Source organism: Manis javanica, chromosome 16 (genome assembly GCF_040802235.1).
Source record: "Manis javanica isolate MJ-LG chromosome 16, MJ_LKY, whole genome shotgun sequence".
Lineage (NCBI taxonomy): Eukaryota > Metazoa > Chordata > Mammalia > Pholidota > Manidae > Manis > Manis javanica.
The window spans coordinates 20,285,690-20,304,586 of NC_133171.1; the positions used below are offsets into that span (position 1 = coordinate 20,285,690).

Sequence of the window (18,897 nt, forward strand, 5' to 3'; positions counted from 1 at the left end):
AGTACACAACATGGTTTAATAGAATTGCTCCACTCCATGCTCTTTGTTAACCAGGTACTGTTCAAAAAGCAGGCTGCTATGTATGCACTGCTAAAGGGTGAAGACAATCGAAGTGCTAGGAATCGGCACTAACAAAACAAAATTAAAACATAATACTTAAATTGACTTTAATTGAAGCTCCTGTAAAAATAACCTTTAAGGTTCCTGTCAGTATGTCAAGAAAACTCAAGGCAGAAAAGCAATACACGATGGTCCTATTTAGTTTCATCAAAATTTGATGCAGCCCAAGAGGTCAAGGAAAAATCTGAGATGGACGCAGAATTTCTTGCCTTTCTATGATGTGGCTTCTACCAGTCTTTGGTCTTGTTACTCTAACTCAAAGCCTTACTGGCTGATCATTGTGGTATTGGAGGTAGTCTCTTTGTGTGTTGTATAAAGTGCTTTGAGAGGCTTCAGAAAGATTGCATTGCGTCAAGGGTGCCTCGTTAATAATCATGTGATAAAAGTCACCGGACACAGTAATTTGTATGTAAATTTCCCAAACTTATGTAACTTTGCATGTCCTTATCAAAAAGGACAATATAGAGACAGAGTTTCTCATTTGATGCACTCTAAAAAATAATTCTGTCTCTTCAGAAAATAGATGTCTCAGGTGTTTAGTTTTTCTTTGACTTGAAGATAAAAGATTTCCTTGAAAACATCAAAGAAAATCTCTTGTAGAGAGAAGACTTACACCCACGTATCTATAAAGAGGTCTACTGTATAGGAAATCCTTCAAAAGTGAAGAACTGACTAGTTGGTTTTCTCTAGGGCACATGCTACCCTGTGCAAACAGAACGTTCTACCCTCTGTGAATACGGACTTCACTGTCCTGCAGGGTGTGTCATCACCTACACCCGGGTCTCTCACTACCAGGCAAGTCAGAGCACATGGCTCATCCAGTGGTGTTGGCCAAGGACACTTGCTTCAGATGTTGCTGGTGGAGAGCTGGTCCGTGTTTTTTTGTTGCTTTTTGTAAACCTATGCCAAGGCAAGTGCCCAAAGACAACAGTTCCCACTTGAGGTGTCATAACTCACAGGGACATCAAACTACGAGTGGGGGTCACAAGATGTTTATTACCAGCTTTAAAGTGCTAAAGTTTGAGAATGGTTTACCCTTTTGCAATAAAGAGAAGTTATTCCTGTAAATCAGGTCATTTCCAGTGACTTGCCTTCTGGGGTGCTTTCTTAGAGGGCAGTGAAGGGGATGGAGTTATATCCAGACTGCTGGGCCATTCATTCGTCTCTGGGAGCCTACATATACTCATATGCTTATCTCTAATAAAGTTTTACAGGAAGGAAAGTACCTTATTTTAAGGGAAGGAGGCCTTGAAGGAAATCTCAGCTATCAGTTTATTTTATATTCTTTTCCTTTTTACGGTACTAAGATACAATCCTTTAAAAGACTGTCAAGTCATATTTATAACAAGTTGTAAAACCAGGGAAACGATGAGTGCTTAATCACAGAAAAGACATGTCCTCTCTGAATCAGCAGTACTTGTTCTAAAATTTCCCACTGGAGATTACAGCAGACTCAAACCCTGTCTCCCGGGATGGGCTTCCCCTGGACACAACATCACAGAATACACTACATTGTCAAATGGAAGGCAGAAGCCGTACAGGAACTGCTGTAAAACAGAATAAATGGTTCCTAGAGGTGGAAAAGTTAATTGGTACCTTTTCCTTCTTACTAAAGGGTCATAAAATGTCTACCATAAAATTCGCATTGTTGTACAAATATCATGTGCATGATGCAGGGTCTATGTTTAGTTGCTGGTCTTTTATTGATTCTTTCCTAAAGAAGTGTATGGTAAGGTTTTGGGCCAATATGCTCTAAATTGTGTTTACTCTAAGAATTTGTGATCCAATCAAGTTTAAATCTAATAGAAGAATGAAGAGATAAAGGAGGAGACTAGGAGGCATGACCCCATCTATACATATAAACTCACATGATCACAAAAATTTGAAAGGACACGTCACCATAGCCCAAAGTAACTTATCTCCTTATAAGAGTTTCTGATTTTAGATTTCTAAGTCAAAACTTTTTGCCCCAAATGAAGGACCATCCTGTTGCCATTTAGAAAATAATTAGCTGTATGAATAATCCCTGACCCAGACCCAGGAAAGAAGACACCCAATTAAAGTTTGTTTTTGTTAGTGCCGGTTCATAAGCTTCGGGTCAGCAAGGGGTGATGATCGAAGGCTCTAACCATTTGCTGGCTGTGACTTCCTGTGCCCAATTGCATTCACTTCCTCTTCTGCAATGGTGGAGTACAGTTTTGAAGATCTTTTCCCTCTACTGGAAGGCTTGCCACTGTCATGATCTGAATGTCTTTTGTAATAATCTCCTCTTTGCACTACTGAGGAAAAGGGATTCATTTTACCCTTAACATTAAGAAATACATCAGTGTGTTGACATTAATACTAAAGAATATTAATATTAAAAATTAAGCATCAGCTTACCCACCCCACTTAAAGGATTCAAGAACTTACAGTGTTGGTCCAGAACAGATACATCTACAGAATTCAACAGCCAACAGTATGGAAATGTGGTGCAAAATGGGGTGAGCTCTGAGTCGGCCCCAAAACAGTACTGACAAAAAGGCCCCAGTGTCACCATTTTGATTCCAGGATGGATTAACAAATACCACATTCATTATGGAATAATCCAGAAGAATCACAGTAATTTACCTGTTTCAGAAATTAGATGGGCGCGCTAGTCCACAGGGAGGCACAGAACAAGGAAATGAAGCGACCAGCATGAACAACCCACAGGAAAATAGGAAGAAGCGCATCGGGAATATTCTCTCAAGAAAAGGACGGGGCACACAAGTGGCCATCATTCCTGGGCCGGCTGAGTGGGCGAGCTGATAGATGGACCGATGTCAAACTCTTACCGCCTTGTGCATTCACACACAGTTCTCAGACCCCATGCATATTCCCAGTCCAGTTTCAGTACCACTGATACCATCAAATGATCTCTGATTAACTTACTCTGGACCCCAGATGGGGAGTATGGACACTCAGAATATTTGCTATTGGGGCAGTGAGAAAGGGGATCAAACATCTACCCCTGAAGCTCTGAAATGTCTGAGGTGCAGCTCGTTCATATCTCAGAGCCTGGGGAAAGAACACATGATTTAGTCAAGGGCCTACGGGCATTTTGCCAGCATCCAGGATTTTTCCTACTTTGTTAACCATGGAGGCTGCATGGTACCCATTCTTCCATGAGGCTGGGGGGTTACTCTAGGCCTTGTTTTATTCATACAGGCATCTAGAATACATTACTTTTAAAAAATGTTAAGCGATTATTTTTTATTCAATCTTCTGACCTTCCATATTGCAATTGCTTTTGACAAGATGGACAACCACCCCTTCCCCCCTCCAATTTCTCTACAAAAGGGTTCTTTCAGACATTTTCAAAGCTTCCTTATAAGTAAAGACACAAAGTCAGCCGTCGCAGAAAGGAGGGAAAATGAGGGTGAGAGTGGGGGAGGACCACGGTGGCACAGGCAGCGCGGTCAGGGGCACTTGCCGCTTCAAGCCACTTGATCTGGCACCACCAGAGGTTCTTCTTTGACACCAGGACTTCCAAAGGCTGTGGCCATAACACCAAACCCTCTACTTATTTATTCCCTGTGAAATGATTCCCAGCCACCTTTCACTGCTTTAGTTTCTCTGTTTGACAGAAGTGGTTTACCAGCTTTGGTCAAAATCCAGTCTTCTTTTATTTATAGCCAGTAAGTAAGAGTGAAACTTGTACCCACCAAATAAATCTGAAGAACGGAGGTGAGAAAGCAGGCTGTGTTATTTTTTTAATTAGAATCCCAAGTCCCAAAGATCGTACTCAGAAACACTTTCTATTAATTTCAACCCAAACTAGTAATAAAAAAAATTGGCAATGTAGGAAGATGTCAAAGTTACAAAGGTCAAAGAATTCTAAACCATAAAAACAAATCTAAAATAAAACAAAACAACCCCGAACTTCAAAGAGGGCCAACTGGACATGGGTAACGACTTGTGTGACTCTAAAATTTCTTTACTGGTGGGGCTTGGAGACTGCAATTACATTACGCTTTATGAAGGACAGAACCCAACAGTTAACTGTATATTTAAGAGAAAAAGGGAGGTGTGGGAAAGAAATGGTGGGGTGCTGGATCCACCCCAAATACACCTCAACTCCACTGGTAACAACTCTTGGGCCAATTCTGGGCGACAGCATTCAAGTCCCAGGATTATCTTGCTTTGCTCGTATCCTAGCAAATGAAAAGGAGCAAAGTGGTGTGGTGATGGCCTTAGAGTGTCCACGCAGGTGCCATGCTTCTGAGGAGCAGAACATTTCATCTCATGACTGAGCAAGGAAAAAGAGCCGTGACGTCTCCTGGGTCTGGGTGAGCAGCTCCTGAATCACAGCAAAGGTCATTTACAACAAGGGGAATCTCTTAGAAATACGGACCTTGGAAATAAAGTCACAAAATAATATTTAAGGAACTCCTAATACGCTGGGGGCGAGTGCAGGAGCACGTGGTGATTATTACCTCAAAAAAGTTAGGCCTTTGCGTTAGGTGCCTGTTAGGCTTTTCGTTCTTTGTATGTGGGCCTTTATTATGGGGCAGTGTCAACCGTAACGTTGAATCAAATTTCTGAACAAAGCAACTGCTCTGGTCCCAAAAATTTAATCCAAGAGATGCTGACTTAAACAAACCCTTAGATGTTTGCTAAGTCCAGGATTAATTCTTTTCTCTTGAAATGACTCTCCCAGCAGAGGGAAAACCCAGAGAAAAAATTTCTTACCTTCTTGGGAAAATGTCCTGGGACTGGGCTGGGGGCTACTTTGGCCGCCTCTCTCCTGGTCTGACGGAACCTTTTTCACGACAGGTGGAAGAAGAGCCACTTTAGGGGAACTAGGGCCGGAGGGGGAGTCCGGGATGTCCTCTAGGGAGACACAAACACACGCGTCAAATTGTTCCACAAACTGGATTCTTCAAACAGAAGCCAGTTAATCTTTAAATACAAATGGCTAATAATTTTTAAAAAGCATCACAGAATTTTCCTGTCCAAAAATTAGTTTCACGTTTATGAAAGTTTAAAATCTTTAAGCATTTTTATGTTTAAATATTTATGAAATGTTAAAATCCTTGAACTTCATAGATGTGCATCTAACAGGCACATTATTTCCATGAGCTGACTTTTAAAAATTAGATTACAAGTGAACTAAACGTTGCTTCTGTCTCAAACACAAAGGCGTTCGATTTTTTTGAAAATATGTAACATTTATAACACAATGCTTTTACCTGTTGTCAAATCCAGTGAGGTAGTGCATGCAGGAATATGGGAACGTGTACCTAGATACACATATTGCAACCATTAGGAGTAACTTAGAGTCACGGACTTTAAGAACTGGACAGGACTTTGGTGAACGCTGCACAAAAGAAGAGATTAAATGACCCGGTAAAGTAAAAAGATGGCAAAATAGCTAGGATTAGAACTCTAGTCTCTTAATTCTAAAGTCTGTGCTGTTTCACTCTAATTGAAAGGATTTGTTGAATTGAGCTCTCTGCTCTCTTACCAGCTAGGTAAGCAATACTCGTCAGGTACGTGTGTGTGCGTGTGTGCACCCACACATGCCTGCATGCCTGTGTGTGTGTGTGTGTGTGCATGTGCGGGAGGAGACAGCCTTCAGTCAGGTTCTCTTCAGTGTTAGAATTCCAACCAAGTTCACTACATGCTGCACTACGAAAGCACGCGTGTGACAGGACACTGTGAGAATAACTCTATCTAGCCTGACAATCTCTCAGAATCGTGGAGAGGAAATGAGATGGTGTATTTGAAAATGCCTGCTGAATTCTCAAGCTCTATAAAAACATACTTCTCCATATCTAAGTACTAAGAAATAAATGAATACATTTAGCAAATAAACTAAAATAAAAGCTTCTTGCAACAGAATATTGGTACTCCAGTTAGCTTTGTTTTCAGCATTCGCAACTGGGGAGCCAAAATACTCTACAAACGAGATCCGGTTCACCTTATTTGTAAGTTTCCCTAGTTCAGCCTAGAGACACACCTTGCTGACGAAAATGCCAACCTGCTTTTGATTAGTCATCATTTGCAAAAAGTTCTTGAACTATTTTCTTTGCCTTCATACTCCACACTCTTTCTATTATGAAGATATTTCGTGTGCACCGAGACACTTTTTGTGGTCCCCATCACAGTGAGTCTGGGTTTGGGGAGCAGACTTAGGAAGTTCTAAGTAGTTTGCTTCAAGGGCTGGCTGCCTGAGGTGGCCCCAGTGTCCCTGTTTCCTTGTGGCCTCTACTTGGAGACTGTGCACTGGTTTCTTGAGGGACCAATGGGCTGCGAAGACCAGAGAGTATTAATCAGGCTGGCCTGCTCAGTGAATGAAAACAATGTTTGAGAGAAAATGGGAAAAATGCCTTTTTCTCTTTCTCCCCAAATCATCTGCATACTGACGAATGACCGGGGAGAGGCTGGCACCTTGCTTTCCTGAACACATGCCCAGTAGAAGAGAGGTCACCACTCTGGGTGGTGAAGCCCTAGGGTCTGGCTGCTACCCACTAGCTGCGTGACTTGCCAAAGTCGACGTCTCCATGCCTTAGATTCCGCATCTGTAAACGGAGCTGTGGTGAGGATACGAAGAGTCTATCCACACAGAGCGGTCAGAACAGCACCCGACAGAGCTGCGTGTTCAACCAGGCTTGGCAGTGACCATGAGGGGCGTGATCTATGTATCTCTATCCTTATTTGCCTGATTTTCATGGGGAAATAAAGTGAAGAGGTTCATTATATTACCATTCTACTTTTATATGTTTATAAATTCTTACAACAGAAAGCTGGGAAAAAGAAAAACAACCTGATAGGGAAACGAGGCAGTTGTAGGAGAGAGTAAGGCGGAGCACAATTGGTTTCTAGTATTTTTAAGTTTCTTCTATCGTCAGATTTCTAAACTCAGAGTCAGCACATGGTTCATGTAAAGGGCCGAACAGCAAACACTGTAGACTCTGCAGGCTGAATGGCCTTTGCCGCAACTGCTCAAAATCGGCCATTTTGGCACAAACGCGGCCAGAAACATGTACATAAATGGTGCGGCTATGTGCCAGTAACACTTTATTTACAAAAACAGGCCCATAGTTCACCAAGACCTGTTCTAAACCCTGAGTGTTACACAGAATATGGGGTAAGAACATGGGTACTTAGGCTTTCCCTATTTGTATCCCCCTCCTTACACTGAAAGGTGCCCAGCATGGAGGTAGATTTCAGAGCTAAATCAAGCACTGCAGATGGGCCAACACAACACAGGCTGTTTTCCCAGTCTTGTCCTCCGACCCGGCGTAGCCCCAAACGCAAGGACAATCTCTGAGTCAGTGGGCCTTGCTTGGTGCTGAACAAAGGGACCCTTCAGCCTTTGTCTGGAGTGATTGGCAGGTTTCTCATGGCCTCCTGCAGACCCCCTGGGCCGGTGCTCACCAGCAGCCCTTGGAGCCGTCTGTGGAGTCCCAGTCCAGCTGCTCCGGGAGGCCACCTGGTCAAGGTGTAGCTCCTTGACCAGCAGAACCCTTACCAGGCCGCGAGGTAGTTCTTGGCTTCTGTGGGATGGTGGGCCGTGCCGCCAGGCTGGGTTTGGGGGACTGCAGGAGGGACTTGGGGCTGGTAGGTGTGCTGCAGGAGCTCCAAGGCCTGGAGCCTGCCTCCACTTTGGGTTCTGCTTTAGCATTCTTTTCTGGTGTCCCCAAGCCAAAGTGGCTCTCTGGAAGACCTGGGTGCACTTTGGGCACTAAAAATGAAAACAGTACAAAAAGCACACTTTACTTTAAAAATCAAAGTTGAAAGAAACCAATCATTTGACGCTAGGAAGTCTCGTACAAACCGCTATAATCATTTCTCATCAGAGATATTTTAGAACAGAAACACGCTTATTCTAGCATGTTTTCACAATCAAAACATGCTGGTGCCAAGACTGAAATTCTTTGTAGAAAAGCAATGAATTTGATGTTGCTCTTCTGATCACCCCTATTGACAAACCTTACACTGCATAGTGTGCACGCCCATACTAAATGCAAAGACAGAGCAGTAGTTCTTCCCACAGCTGTACTGAGATCCTTCTTAGATCTGGCACAAGGTACAGGTAGAACCCCCCACAGGCACCTCACGTCTGGACATTAATCCATTAGGGGTCAGGCTGCAGGTCCTCAATGAGGAGGACTATGCTGAGGCCCACAACCTCACGCTGAATGAGAAGGGCTTGAGGGCTATGATCTCCCGCCCCTCCTCCACCCCTTCTGCTGCCTTCATTATTTAGACGACTGGCAAACCTAAGCGGGTTAAATCTGAGATCTATCCCAACTCTTAGGGCATGAAGGTACGAAAGTTAAGCCCAAGAACTTCAAACAGCAAAATGAGTTTCTAATGAGCTATTTCAATAGTTACTTTCTAGTTTCCCTCTAGAGTAGCCCATTTTTTTACTATACCTGAAAAATCAGAGGGATAAAGGATATTGGATATTCAAGCTGAAAGGGAAGAATATTCCTTCATATCCAACAAAAGACCCACCTTCCACATATCATATATGGCTTACTTTTACAAACACTAGCCGTGTCAGCACCTCTGCCCCCTTCCCTAAATGCCCAGTTTGGGAGTTCTTCTCAGTGAAATTTCATCTCTTGGAGAAATCAGAAAAAGTGCCCTATCCAGACACAAAGCTACTGTGGGAGACGTGACCCTGGGGATGGAGCAGGCGAAGAGATGTGTGAAAGCTGAGAACACATAACATGAAAGGCCTGTTCTTGCCTCCCCATCTTAATTTTTCTTCGGTCAATCACATATAAGACGCAAAACCAGAAGGCAGGTATTTTTCCTAAGGGAGTGAAGGCAATGGCCTGACTTACCTGCACCACCTCCATCCACCCGTTCTGTGCTGCTCAAGACCAGGCTGGAAGAATCCTGGGAGAAGGCATCATTCCCAAGCTTCTGAAAATTAAAGCACCCCCCCAATCCCCAAAAGTGCACATTTATTTAAAGTGTTAAAAAAAGAATGAAGTAGATGATAAATGACAACAAAAAATGGGCTCCTTAACGCTACCACTGTTACACTGACTGTAACCTGACCTCTCGGTTACCCTGAGGCTCTCCTGCTGGGACAAAACTTTGAGGAACATGTTCTTTCCTGTTTTTACTCTTCGGGGTCCAAAGTGTGGCCAGTCCCTCACAGTGATCCCCACAGATGAGAGGTGTATGGGGTCAGGGGAAGCCAGAGGGCCTGGTGACATTTCCTGCTTCCTGTTACTCTCTGAACACCTATGCAGCCCCTTCAGCTCCATGTGATGGAGCTGCCGACACTATAAATTCACAGGACCCTCTCCAAGTTGAATCCCAAAAACCAAGTTTTAAAAGCAGTGGAAATCTTGTCAACTTCCCTATACAAAATAGGTGAAGGGGTCCTAAAATGGGCAGGGTCCTCTTTGCCAGTGAGGCGGAACCAAAGGACACAGATCTATTGTTTAGGAGGTAAATACTGAGGAATAGGGTGGGGAAGGTCAGACACCACTGCGTCAGGGTAGGAGTCGTGACTGATAGACTCAGAGTCGATGTCTTCCTTACAGTAAAGTCCACATCGGAGCATCTGCATTTCGATACAAAAAAATATGAAAAGAAAAGCCTACTGTTTGTTTAAAAATACCTAAGAATCCTACTGACAAAGATGATACACATCTATTTCCTGTCTAAAAACAAAGATAAAGTGGGCGGGGAGACCGGGAGGCAAGATGATCCCTAAGGCCTGCCCACTCCTGCTCAATACATGCTTCCGATGAACCTGAAAAGCAAACATATGCCTTCAATTCCTACCTTTAAATGGCTACTGATGATATAGGAGGGATTATTTGAAACACGGTTGAATCTGACTTATTTACCACATTTACCAGTCTGCCAGAGCCATTCACTTGCCAGGAGTGCCAGCTCTGCCAGAGGAGGCACGTGACATGACAGGAATGCTGAGGAATTTTCCAGCAAGACCACCAAAGTCCTACATTGCCTAGGGCACTGAAGAGGTCTTTGAGAATAAATGTGCACACGGGTACCACAGCTAGAACAGGCATGTTACTGGGCATCATTTGGTAAAGTGATCCCGAGGAAAGGATTCCCCATGGGAGGGGCTGCGCCTAGAACCCAGTGAGCCTAGGACAGCGTCCGCAGGGTGGGGGCCAGCCATGGAGTCCCAGCATGGACCAGCAGGGAGTGCCTGCACCCGTAAGCTACAGCTGTCCAGAGGATAATGGTTCGGACATTATCAACTGGTTTGGCCCGTCATCAACTGCATAGTGCCTGTCCCAGTGTTTTACAGTCTCTTGGAAGGCAAGGGTGTGTTGTTTGTACTCAGACAAAAAATGGTAATGTGGGCTATTTAAACAGGCCAGGGAAAGGGTGAGTCAAGCAAGGTGTCAGGCACAAATTTAAAAGGAGACCTGCCCTTTCAGGCTCATGCAGGTGCAGGGAAAGCACCTCCCTAAATTTTATACCCTAAGCGCCTCACTTGTCTGCATTTCAAATATAATCCTAGGGGTTGTTTTTACTTTTTCCTCCCAGCATTTCTAAATAAATACCAAAAATGATTGTGCAGAATAAGGATGAAATAGTGTAATGCAATATTCTCTGAATGCAGGTAGCTAACCAGGTGGCCCCAGAAGAAAAGATGTAACCATTCAATACCTGTTACTCTCCCTTGTTAATAAATGATAAATGCCGTGTTTTCATTTTCACAGCTTTACACATGTATTAAATGTGGACAGTGTAGAGAATTATTTAAAAGGAGAGTGAAGACACCACGTATATATTTTTGTCAACAAACAGTGCATTTGACCACTGATGCTTATGTCCCTGATTTTATAAAGAACATGTCCCTAACTTTTTAAAAAACTTAAGGGGAAAATATTCTAAAACTAATTTTGAAAAACCTTTCTCTTATAATTTCACTTTTCTGACAGAACACACCTCTGACTTTTATACACTGAAGCTGTCTACTATTTTACTCTTTAAAACACTGAGGTTTTTTACTATTGTTATTTTAAATAGACACTAGATGGCACAGAGACATCATAGTGCAAGCTTTGAATAAAAATTCTAAACCCTATAAATTTTGCCACTTTGAGACAATTATATATCCAATCCAAAGCACATGGAAAAAACCCTCTAGCACTGCTCATCTTTCTACCAAAAGGCAGCTGTTCATCAATGGAAACAGAGATAGAATAAACAGCTCATTAGTGAAAATAGCACATTCATTGTCGTAAAGAAATTCTACAAAATGGATTAAAATTTAAACATTTCCTTGGGTGTCTGACTCACCAATGTTGTGGTCACAATATTTATTCAGCATTCTGGCCAGGGAAGGCCATATCATGCCTCCCCTGTTAAAACAGAACATAGTTGTATGTCCCCAGATCCAGCCCTTTTCCAAGGGTCAATGAGTGAGTGAGGGGGGATCTGCGACCAGGACATTGCTGGAGACGGAAGGTGCTGGTGGATGAACTATGGTGACTAGTTGTAAAATCATGCAGGATGCAGGATTTAATGTAGAAATAATCATTTGTTTAGAAGTAAATTAAAACAGCTCTCCATATCATGGCATATAGTTTACCATTTACTTTCTGAAAAATCAAGGGTTCACTGGAGAGAATATTTTTATTCTGATGCTTCTCATAAAATAGATGTGCAATTTTCCTTTCTTTGGAGAACCTAGTTTTACCATTGTAAAAGGGCTGAGGATAATGCACAGAAACCCAAACCTGGGCTAAATCTGGGGATAATTATGCTTAGTGATCACAGTAAAGGTACAATCTGTCAAGTAGCTGCAGGAGAAAACAGAGGTAAGAAGGGGAGGAAAAAAACCCACAGCTTATACTCTAAAAAGAGGTTCAAAGAATAAATAATGCATGAAGCCAGATTTTGGAGAAATTCAGCAATTTTTAAACTATGAAATGTATCTTCTTAGGAATAGACAAAACTAATGGCCAGGTATTCATTACTATTCAGTTAATTTTAACAGAATACCTTGATTTTTTTTCTTTTAACTTTTATATCCAGACTATAGCAAGGAATTTCTAGGTTTGGAAAAGGGCATAAATTATGGAATAACTGAAAAATGGACCCACCTTTTCCTAATTAGAGTCTGGTTTCAATGTTTTTTATTTGCCTGTCAGTTCTATCTCCAGACACCCTCAAGTCTCCATTTGGATTCAACAGACTTAACTTTCTTCCCCAGATTTAAGCGTCGACCTGGAACAGCTGCCACACGCTTCTACGACACACATGGGAAGTGCCCGGAGGGGCGGGAAAAGGCCCGTGTGTGCCCGGCCAACGACCCGCCTTCAGTGGCTGCGGCTCCAGGGCAGCGGCCCTAGTGCCAAAGAGAAAACAGTGCCACGCCTTCGTGATCTGTGCTCCGGGTTCTTTAGGAAAAAGTTAGGTTTGGGACTTTTGTTCAACGAATCGGCCTTCTGCACCTTCCTCACCCATGAAACCAAGTGCTACCAAACAAAGGACAAGAAGTCACAGCAAACCCTCCCTTACCTTCTGCGCGTCTGCGGCTCTCCTCTCCTGCTTGGCTTTCATCTCGGCCAGCAGGCCGCCCCCCATCACCTGGACCCCGTACCGCCGCCCTCCCTGGGGGCTGCTGCTCTTGCCGTCACTCTGTCCCGCCCTCCCCGCATCTTCCCCTTGACTTTCTTCAAGGGAGTCGGGTGTCTTCATCTCCTCTATCCGTTCAGAGCTGCCACTGTGCTCAGCTGGCTTCATGTCCTTCCTGGGTGAGTCCACGGCTGGACCTCTGACGGCCCCTTTGGGTGAGGAGGGCTCTTCTGCTATCAGGAGTGCTGGCGGCCGCTCAGGCTTGGCCCGCGATTTGATTAAATGGAGAAAGCTGCTTTTCCGGGAGTCTCGCTTTTTCTTTTCATCTCCGCCTTCACTGAGCTCAAGGGACTCTGGGCCTCTTGCTGATGATCTCCTGTGACTCAAAAGAACAAAACCTGTTCGTTTTATAGTAATTAAAGTTCTAGCAAGAATCGACCAAAATATAAATATGGAGATCGCTGCTTATACAGCAATTATTCTGAAGCATTTTAACAGGTTGATCTGAGTCACTGCACTTAGGAAAACAGAGAGGAATATAGAGTATTGCAGACACAGGTGAGGAAATTGAGGCACACAACTAAGAACAGGAACCTGAAGATGTTAGTGGTAGGACCGGGAATAGAGGTGAGCCTTTTAAACACTGAAATGCTCTAGTCCAAGGCCTCTGCACTCGCAAGGACTTCCGACACAGCCAGCTTCACTCGAGACACAGGAGCAAGGACCTCCTTTAACTCGGCAAGCACTGGAAAGAGCCAGATTTCCCCACAGCCCTCAGAAGGACTTCAGTGATCAGCAGATAACATCTGCGATCCACCCTCGGTGCTCAACCCACAGATCTGGATCCTCGCTTAAATGCAACACCACTGAGAGGTAACAAGGGAGAAGACAGACGATGAGTGTCAGGGCGGGACTGCCACAGAGAGAACGTTCAGAAAGTCGAGAAACGGATAGGCGGGAAGGGTGAAGGAAATGGGCTTTTGTTTGGGAAGAGACCCAGATCAACTGCGCATAAACCTTTCTGCTAACTGCTTATCAATTTCCAAAGTTTAGGAAGAGGCCAGCCTGCAATGGTGCCTGTAGTTTATGAGGAAACAGGCAAAGATTGTCTCGATTCATTCAACCAATTGTGACTGAAGATGGTCTATATAGTATAGGCTGTGTCATACACTGAAGTTAGAATGAAAAATAAGACCAAGGGCGAAAGAACAGCATTTCTATGGGGGAAAGAAAGAGACTTGAAAGCAAATCATTAAAAGGGACTTTCCCATTTTGGTCTGTTTATGTTGGTATTGTTTGAATCTCTTTCGCTGAGAATATATCCACCCATTCCTCACACTGTAAAGAAATTAAAAACCAAACACTCACAGGATCATATATGCTCTAACAGATGTGTGCAGAGGATGAATAAAAGCACCGAGTCAGCAGTAGAGAAAGAGCAATTAATCTGGTGGGGAAGGAACAGTCATGGTAGAGATTCAAAGAAAAAATGACATTTAGGTTGGTTCCTAAAGGAGAGAGGAATAGGATTTTACCTAGTATGTCCACCTTCAAGGTCAGTGTCAAAGAAGACAAATAACAGGTCCTAAAGCTTATAACACTCAGTAAGTTATACTGTTATGGATATAAAAATTTACCTTACTTCCCACCTCACCATCCTGCTGAGACAAGATAAGACTCGTCAATCTATAGAACAGACTAGTTTCTTCCCCATCTGTGCCCAGCCTGCCCACCCTCAGCTCATCAGTAAGGCTTAAATTTGGTATTTCAAGGTGAAGAATACTTCACAGACACAAATCCACATTGAGAGTGATTTTGGGATGGTTCTACATTTAGTTGGGGATTAAATACCTTGGTACAAACCATGCTTAAAAACTGGAGTGTTTTAAGTTAAACAACAGCTAACAAAAGTACCATTTCATTGAATTGTATTTTGAAGAAAACTCCATTTAGTAATAAGAAAATGCAGAGAGAACTTAAATTTAAGAGGCAAACCCTGAAGCCTCTTTTGACACAGTCAAGGTTGTGCCGCCAACAATGATGTTGCCCCACATACATTGAATTATGAACAAGGAGAATTTACAAGTAAGTAATTTCAGCTGTCAAAGCTCACGGCCCTGTAACAGAATCATTCAGGTGAAGGTGATAAAGCCGTAAAAAATACCTTGGGATGGTGTCTATTGTGGTCCATTGTGGGCTAGTCCAATGGTTCTTAAACCGAGAGGCATGTCTCTGCACACCCTGGGAGGTTTATTAAAGCACAGATTGCCGGACCCCATGTCCAGGGTCTAGTTCAGTAGGTCTGAGAATCTGCACTGCTATCAAGTCCCCAGTTGCCAGTGATATTACTGGCCTGGAGTTTTATACATAATTTATTATAATAAAATAATAAGCAATAAAAATAAATATTTATGATATATATATATAAAATAAATGAGCCTTAGTATTCTAACCTTAATTGTAATTGTTAGTAATTTAAACGTGAATTAAATAGTATTAGTGAAATGACTGAACTCACTTGGAATCCATTTTGGTCACCTTCTTAGTGAAAAATTCATCGACGCCTTCATCCACTCTCCCCATTAAACCGTTCTGGTCACCATCCTGGCAGACTATGCTGGCAGCACAGACCTGCAAAGCAAACAGGTGCACAGTTAAGTTACATTTGCCTTAATTGGGCCAAGATTTATTGCTAGATTCAAGGCACTGTAATAAGGGCCGCTGAATTCTACTGGAAGAGAAGCCACGTGGAAGTTGTATGTACAACCGTGACAGAGACAGAAGAAGAAACCGAAGTGAGGACTGCACTATGAATGAACACAAAGCCTGGTGGAGGGTTGACACTGTTGCATGTATCAGAAGCAGCTCAGACCTCACTGGGTATGAAGAGCCAAGCTTCTGAAGGCAGAGTACAGGCACTGCAGGCATACAGTAAAGGAAGAGAGAACGATTGGAAAAATTAGACACATGCTAAGTTTTGAGAATGGTGATAATCCCAGTGGGCAGGGCCTGAGGTGCGTGGACAGGGTAAACTGCTGAGAGGACCCTGACCAGCACTAACTGTGGCTACTCCAAACCCCCGCATCAGCTTCTTTTCTTTCTTGCTGGAAGAACCCTGGTTTCAGGGTGTGAATACTCATTTGTATAAGCCAGGTCCGCACCTCTGCCTCCTTGCCTATTTGGGGTAGGCATGGGACATGCTACAATTCTGGTCAGTGAGAAGCTGGTGAGAAGCTGTAAGGAAATTATTCACCAAATTAGCATTTCTCTTTGAATGGACAACTCACAGTGAGCTCAGTAACATATGCCCAATTTGTGTCTGCAATGGCATATTAAGTATTTCACACAGATAGGTTGTGGGCCATTGAGAAAGAGCCTGTATCTTGCCCATTCTGTGGGCACAAGGACAAATTCTCCCATGGTAGGAAAATCTGGCCTGGAGGTTGCCACAAAATGGGTGAAAGTTATTTTCTACAATCTTGATTTGCAAGTCTCAAGTTGCCTCTGGGGGAAATTGCCTCATGTCTGCATATGCATTGTTTAAAGAAAATGTTAAAACCAATCATTTGCTTTTAACAATCATCCACTTCATTCATTGGGAAAACACCGTTATGAAAATGAACTGGGTATTTGAGTTCATGTCTGTGAAATGGTGAAGAGTGAGCAGATAACAGATGACAAAGAACCCTGTGAAATGCGAATCATACAAACAATTATACCTCTTGTCTGAATGATGTTTTACATTGGGGCAAAGCTTTCCTATGTATTGCAATAGAGCAAAGAATCAGAAAGTTCTAAAACTCAGTTATAGAGAGAAAGAAGCCCACTGAATAACTTTTATGTTGATTACAAAAGATAAAGTAGTAGAGAACTTGTGAGGACAGACATTTTTTGCCTTTTGTAGAACAGAATCTCTACAGTTCACAGCAACAGAGCTCCCTAAGTTTGCAGGGTGCTCGACAGTTCCTATGTTTCACACATCATTTCAACTTCACATCTACCCTGTGAACTGAAAAGTAAAGATAGCTTTATCCTAGTTTTTGTTAGGTCACTGATCAAACAGTGGCTCTGAGGGTGAGAGGTGCCCACAGAGGTCACCTGACTGACAGATAAGAAAGATGTGACCCCAGGACCCACGGCTGAACTTCCAGCCCACCTACGCTTCCCCTCAGAGTTTTCTTCTCAAATTCCCTTTCCCATTTGGAGAAAAAATTATGTTTTACTAGCAGTAATTTTTCCTCTCAGTCCTTTCCTTTTCCTGCTTTGAAACAGAATTCATAGCCAGCACAAAGGGGTCTCGGGAACTTGAAGAACATTAATGGGTTTCAGAGATGGAGACGCATGGGGCTTGACGAAGCAGGTGGCTTTCCTGCAGGAGAGGCCAATTTTCAGGGCTAGGTGGGAACTTGTAGGTCTCCCAGCCCAACGTTGTCATTTTAGAGATAAAGAGACTGAGAGTTGAGAGGTTAAGAGAAGTCCTGTATCACCGGGAGATTGTCAGTGGAAGTGGTTTAAACGCATCTGTTAAAACAGGAAGCAGAAGTGCCCGCAGCCTGCAAGGAGAGCAGCAGAAAAATTGAAGACTAAAATGAAAACGTAGTTGGTAAAACAGTTCAAGGCCAGAAAGGACATGCTGTTTTAGCTCGATTTCTAGCGAAAGGACAGGAAAGGGCATGAAGACGTCAGAAGTTCTCAAAATCCCATGTCATTTTGGTCTTTTACTTCAAGGAGAATATATTTCAGATTAAAAAGGGGAGCATAGCTACTGGAAAGGGGGAGTAGAAACCTCAGCCCTGAGTGAGATGGAACACACTGCATCTTTATTCAGAGAAGGGATTTTGCAAATAAATCAAGAATCACAATTGCTATTGTTATTTGAGAGATACACAAGGTAGATTTTGCCCCTCTGCTGTATAAATACATGCTGAAAGGAGAATTTGTGAATGCCGACAAGATAAGCTGGTGATCTTGAGGACTAAAGACAGTTCAGACCACTGTTTGCCGATTACTAAAACGAATGTGCCTAGGAAATACACTAGGTGGTGCGCCTGGATTCTGACAAGGCAGCTGCCCAGTCTCATAGTATCTTCACGGGCTGGATGGACAGAGATGGGCAGGGCAAGGACAGTTAGGTACACTGGTAACTGTGAACAAATATTCCCGAAGAGTGCTATTAGTGAGTTGAATAATCATGGAATCTTACAAGCAAATATTAGTAAGAAACGTGGGAAAGTGAGAGTTAAACTATCAAGTCAGGAAATAATCTAAAAGAAGTAAAATGAAGGAAATATAATAAAAAGATAAGACAATTAATAAATTTGGGAGGACTAACACTAAAAGCTGACTTTGAAAACAATAGAAGAGACAACCTTGCAAAATTAAGAGGCAATATATTAGAAATGAAAAAAATGTGACATAACTATTAATACAGAAGAGATTAAAATCTTAAAAGAATTCTGTAAACAACTAAATGAACAATTAGACTAAGTGGACAACATCCTAGAAAAATATAAATTACCATAAATGGTCTCAGGAAGAATTAGGTTATCTGAATAGATCTACAGAAAAAGAGATCAAACCCTAGTAAGAAATCTATAAGCATCACATACAAACAGCTCACAGACAACACATCAGGCCCACCCGGCTCCCCAGGAGAGGAACAGAAAATCTCTATTATGTGCACACTGTTACAGAGAATAGGAAAGGAGAGAGTTTCCCAACTAATTTTATTAAGGTAGTGTAATTTTGAAACCCAAATAGTCTACACAAGAAAGAGAAAAAAGAAAAAATATAGGTCGCTCACATTTATGCACACAGTGAAACATTCCTAATAAAATAGGATAAACCAAGCCTAGCAGTATATTAAAACAAAGCAAAAATATCATGATCAAGAATGGTAAAACATCAGAAAAATCTGTTAATATGATTTACCAAAACAGTACATTAAAAGAGAAAAAAAATTATCAGTTTCCATAAATATTGAAAAATATCTAATTAAACCACCATTCACTGAAAAAAAACTAGCAAACTAGGAAGGAAGCTTTCTCCACTGAGTAGCTGACATCAGAAATGGCTACGTGTCCACCACGTCTACCCAGTGTCTAGTCACCGCTTCACTCAGTGACCAAACCCTGACTTATTTGGAGAATCAGTGTGACCGACTGAAATACTTATCTTCCCAGATACTCTTGCAGCTGGGGCTGGAAATACGGTTCATTG

The 18,897-nt window shown here is 42.6% G+C and overlaps 1 protein-coding gene across 9 annotated transcripts in view; it reads right to left on the reverse strand.

Annotated features, from left to right (window-relative positions):
• Positions 1 to 18,897, reverse strand: part of CARMIL1 (capping protein regulator and myosin 1 linker 1) — a 330,496-nt gene that overhangs the window by 4,944 nt on the left and 306,655 nt on the right. For 5 of the 9 annotated variants that reach the window (XM_073224193.1, XM_073224190.1, XM_073224189.1 and 2 more), the window contains 6 exons: positions 15,197 to 15,309; positions 12,622 to 13,054; positions 8,943 to 9,024; positions 7,619 to 7,831; positions 4,834 to 4,974; positions 2,250 to 2,399 (listed from right to left, as the gene is read on the reverse strand). In XM_073224193.1, coding sequence (XP_073080294.1) covers positions 2,250 to 2,399; positions 4,834 to 4,974; positions 7,619 to 7,831; positions 8,943 to 9,024; positions 12,622 to 13,054; positions 15,197 to 15,309 — 1,132 coding nt within the window. Of the gene's footprint in view, positions 1 to 2,249; positions 2,400 to 3,841; positions 4,442 to 4,833; positions 4,975 to 7,618; positions 7,832 to 8,942; positions 9,025 to 12,621; positions 13,055 to 15,196; positions 15,310 to 18,897 lie in introns of those variants that run through there. The other 4 variants (XM_073224192.1, XM_073224191.1, XM_073224195.1 and 1 more) reach the window with 4 other exon arrangements.